Source organism: Cibotium barometz, chromosome 27, assembly GCF_041138505.1.
Source record: "Cibotium barometz isolate CiBa-2024 chromosome 27, ASM4113850v1, whole genome shotgun sequence".
Classification (NCBI taxonomy): Eukaryota; Viridiplantae; Streptophyta; class Polypodiopsida; order Cyatheales; family Cibotiaceae; genus Cibotium; species Cibotium barometz.
This window is the reverse complement of record NC_141072.1, coordinates 31,822,913-31,827,872: the sequence shown is the minus strand read 5'-3', so window position 1 is coordinate 31,827,872 and position 4,960 is coordinate 31,822,913. Positions and strand designations below refer to the sequence as shown.

General features: G+C 44.0%; 1 protein-coding gene and 1 pseudogene across 1 annotated transcript; one reads left to right on the top strand and one right to left on the bottom strand.

The window, feature by feature from the left end:
* Window positions 1–376: 376 nt before the first annotated feature.
* Window positions 377–859, top strand: LOC147623288 (uncharacterized). Its single transcript, XM_086821833.1, has one exon. The coding sequence runs from the start codon at window positions 377–379 to the stop codon at window positions 857–859; it is 483 nt and encodes a 160-aa protein (XP_086677959.1).
* A 621-nt stretch (window positions 860–1,480) lies between these two features.
* Window positions 1,481–2,431, bottom strand: LOC147623287 (uncharacterized; annotated as a pseudogene).
* Window positions 2,432–4,960: the final 2,529 nt, after the last annotated feature.

Here is a 4,960-nt window from a genome sequence, read left to right as displayed (position 1 = left end):
CATTTTTTTAATAATTTATTTATTGTTCTAGGCTCGAATGTATACCAACATGTGGGCTTATGGACAACATCTTCGGATAAAATCTATTAACGAGGAATGTCTAACTCAAGATTCTTGCGTTGTTGCCTCTTTCAAGCAATTATCACGTGCAAGTTCAAGAGACACAAATCTTATCGACAGTGAACTTGGTTACGTGGAAACCATAGTCGGCATTTATGAAGTATCGTATCGTATCTTCAAGCAGGTAAATGACATCCCTCTTCATGCAACAATGACATGTAGATTTCTTGAAGCTATACATAATTCTAAAGTTTTGATTCGTGTATTTTGACAGGTGGATTGGTTTCATGCCGAGTATAAAGGCAATAATGCCACAATGAAAAGAGAACCGTCCGGATTTTGGTCCGTCGACTCCTCGAAGTTATTGCGTGCAACAAAAGAGCCTTACATTCTGCCAACTCATGTTGAGCAAGCATTCTTTTACAAGAATACAGATGCTCATCCATGGTGGCAAGTTGTGCATGTCCAACCTAGAGGTCGACACTTGTTTGATAGCATTGACTCTGAGAAAGCGGATCACGATGAATTGATTACATCCTCGAATCTAGACACATCAACGCCAAAGAGGTGTAGAATTCTTCTTTTCAATCATGATGACATTGTAGATGATGAGAACGACAACGATCCAGACTCTGACACTACAGACACCAAAGAGGAAGAAACAATGGATGTCGAGCCTACAGAGGAAATGAACGTCAACACAGATTTAACGATGGAGGAGCTCGAAGAAGTCAACAAGGATAATGAAGATGAAAATTTAATGACGGTTAATCTCAGAGATGACGATGAGGACTATTAGTCTTACGTGTCAACTCACGGATCAACCTATGTTCGGTAAGATTTAATCTCAAAATAATTCATTGTGAAATGATTTTTATTCTTTTGAAAACTTACTAACAAGGGTGGGTGGTGGGGAGTCTCATGGTGATAGCCTCATATGGCTAGTGTCGGGGCAGACTCGTTGTTCTTGCTCTAGCTGTGTGCAGGGTAATTTCAGCTTCAAGTTCACTGAAAGAAAGTTCGTATCAGGATTCGATTCCCTTCCTCTACCAAGGCTTCTATCTCATGTTTCAACCCCAGTATCAACATCTCAAGCTTCAGTACCCCCGTAATCAAGCATTGTTCCCTGGATCGGCACTATGGTCACTCCAGCTTTAATGTATGGTCACCCCAGCTTTGATGTATGCGACAACAGTATGGGCCCCATGCTTGTCAGCCGCCTCATGAAAGCAGATTGAGAGACCACAGATATGTATGATCTCACGCTTGTTCCGCAGCCAGCAAACCATCAGCACCGCTGTTCTACCTGACATTGGTATCAAAGCTCTCTCGTGGTAACTTTTTGGTCTCATAGGTCATTTTGGCCTTTTGAAGACGTAAATATAGCATTTCATTTTGTTTCATTTCTCTCTCTCTCTACTTACCATGCATTGTCGCGTCGATGACTCATGAGTTTGCACATTTGCTTTAGCAACCACTTCCGACTCCATCCTGTCCCAAACTCTGTCTCCAGTGTGTTGATGACATATTTCTTGTCATCCTCAAGTTGATCACTGCATTGCAAAATAAAGTCAGTTAGTAATTCAATTAAAAAACTGTAATTCATATTCTTTATGTTAAATAATACTTACTGCCATGGTATATGAACTCGCCGTAGATAAGACATGCAAAGGTCTCTCATCCGACGTCTGAAGGCGATGCCGACTCCGACCTGAAGGATACCCCCATCAAGAGTGATGTCGCATGTGACTCCCAAAGTGCCAGTGCACGTGCGCATTGGCACTGGTGGGGGCAGCACTGCTGGTGTGCTACTCTACCCCGTTTGACGCCTACGTGCAATACAAACATATGATATATTGAGATGTGAGTTCTTAAAAAGTACTTGATATTTAATCCATAATCGCCATAAAAGATATACCTACGGGACGAATGGCCATTAGCCTGTGAATCAAGTGTCACCTGAGTACCAGGAGGTACATCAGCAGGAGTAAGCCGCTGACTCTCGTGATGTGATGTACCTAGGATAGGAGTCCTAAGCAAACAAAGACATCAAAAGGATATATATATTAAGAATTCTATATGTAAAAAAAGGATGACATTACTATTTTATCAATCGAGAAGCTTACCGATGCGCTGTAGTGTGTGCATGAGAAGAAGTCTCCACTCTTGCATGTGGCTGGGAGGATGTACCCTCTCCAGGTCGTACGGCCATACTGAATCTCCCAAGAATCTCGATGGCGCCGTCTAAACCCGCATCATCCATCTCCACATAATCTGCCATGGCCTCTGACAGTGTATCTCCAGAAAGTCCAATGCCTCGTAGCAAATTCTTGATGATTGTCAGCTTCACTTTACGGGTGTGGTCACTCATCATATCTATATATTTAAAACAACTACATGTCAGACTAGAGATCCATTGTTAGAAGAGAGCTCAATCTATCTAATCAGAAACATTGACTAAATAACTCCAAGCAAGATGCGTCCACATCTCGAAGTTTCTGCACAAGGGGATGTCACGTGCATCCCACACTTGGATGCCACGTAGACATTTCTGTACAGAAGGTACAGGACCTGGGATGCTGAACTGGTCCCATGTAAGCCCAGTCCGGGGACGAGTCAGCCAGGGATCCATCTCAGCCATCCAAGGTCAGGTGTGCATTGTCCTGCACATGAGTCCAAGGTCAGATGTGCACTGTCCTGCACATGAAACAGTGCCAGTCCGCGCTGTGAGTCTCCCTCTAGAATGATGTAAGTGGTTCTGTGTATCAGGTATGGTATCGGATGCCAGATCACTGAGTAGAGTATGTTTAGGACAAGGGGCCAGCCCATAGGGCTACCTTGGAGCTTAGTATGGGCATGGGAATGGTGTGAAACCATCCCCATGTGGGCCACTAAGGCCTGGACTGGGACCCACCAGCCATGGAAGGGCTGTGGGATAGCCCTAAGGCAAGAATAAGGCCATTTTCAGGAGGTTACAACTTTCATAGGGCTGTAGGGCAAGAATGGGGCAGCCCATACAAGCTACCCAACCCATGGATTGTGGGCAAAGGCTATGCCCAGCCTTCTAGAAGCAAGCGCCAGTCTCCCCAACTTGCTAGGGAATTTACGCAGCATTTATTAGGATTTTTGGAGCATTTTATGCTGATTTTGCTCAGTTGTGGGAATATGCTATTGGCCACGTGCTCTTATGCTGTTGGCCACGTGCTCTTATGCTGGCCGACTCCCCCTGAAGGGTAGTATAAATAGTAGAGGTCCATAATCCCATCATTCATCTCATTTTTCACCAAGTGCTCAAGCAAACCAAGGGGCCAAGACAGCCAAGGGCTTGCTAACGCAAAGGGGTGAAGGATTCAGGTCAAGGGCAGGATTTTCCAACCAAGAAAGGTCAAGTTTTCTGTATTTGTTTTCAGATTTACATCATTCTAATAAAGCAAATACACCATCCGTGGTGGTGGGGGCCCTACAGAGGGTAATTGGGACCCAATACTGTGTCCTCTCCATCTCCCCCTTCTCTCTTTATTTTCTGCACATCTTCTTTCAGTTTGTGCGTTAATTTCCGTCGCGAAAAGAGTGCTAATTTCTGAGTTTTGAAGTACCGATCCTTCTCCGAAGCTTCCGCATACTACAATGGTATCAGAGCCTAATTCAAGGACAAAGATTCAGCAAAGAAAACAAGAAAATTTTTCTCGCTCGTGTGGTTGGTTTTTAGACACCGGTGGACTACCCCTTTCGGAGTGACTCCTGTCCCTCGAAGGACGGTTGGTTTTTAGCCTCCGGAAGTCTCCCACACAAATAGTGGGATGGTCAGATTGCGTTCCAGAAAGGAATTGCATTTTCCTTCTATGGCGAGCTTCAGCGATGAGAGAGAACCAAAACCATGGGACTAGAGTGCACTAGGCAGCCCAACTAGGGCACCCGGCTTGAGTGTCACCACACAGACATGTTCTAGCAGATGATGCAAGCACTCGCAGAACAGACAGCCAAGTTGGATGAGCAAAAGGCGCGGATCTTGGCTCTGGAGGAGCGTTCTCGCTCTCCAGCATTGCGTTTTCCACCCACAGACAGATGGCCAAACAGAGATATACAAACAGTTGGCCTTTGATGTGCTGAAGTGTTATGTCCACGATCAGCAAGGTAAGTGGGAATCGTTTTTGCCTTTAGTTCAAGCTGTTTTGAATGACTCTTTTTCTTCAGCTACTACTATTGGCAGGACTCCATATAGGAATTTGTTTTAAAACCTATAAGAGTATTACAATATACGAAATCCTTAAATATGTCTAGATTGTACGTGCTCCAAAAGGCAAAAAATGAAGGAGAGATCAACCAAACACAACCTTTGAATTGACACCCTAGACTCATATGATGTAGAGAAAAAATGTAGCTCCTAAGTTATTTAAGACTTCAAATAACCAAGATGGAATGAAAATGATGTCCAAACAAAACACAAATTGTAACCTTGTCAAGTCTACCTGCCTTGTAGTAGCTGCCTTGTTAGTCCAAGACACCTATGTCCGCCCGCACCTGTGAAAATAAACAAATCTCTCTCCCGTGTGGCGGCTGGGCCGGGGATATAAAATTTTTTAGCCGGACGATTTTCAGTATGCCAACATCGCTAAAATAGTCATTTTAGATATTCGCTTAAACGACGGCTCCCAAAAACATCGTATAAGCGACTTAAATTTTTTTAAAATTTTTTAGACGTCGCGTAAGCGACAATATGTCGCTTAAGTGACGTATACGTCATCGTATAAGCGACGCTAGATAATTTAAACACCCTTGCTAGACCCCCCAATGGCTTGTAGTGGTGTGTCTGGCAAGATGTCAAATGATGGCATAAACCAGATTGTTGCTGAGAAGCTTGATAAGAATAACTTCCATGCTTGGAGGTTCAGGATGACGA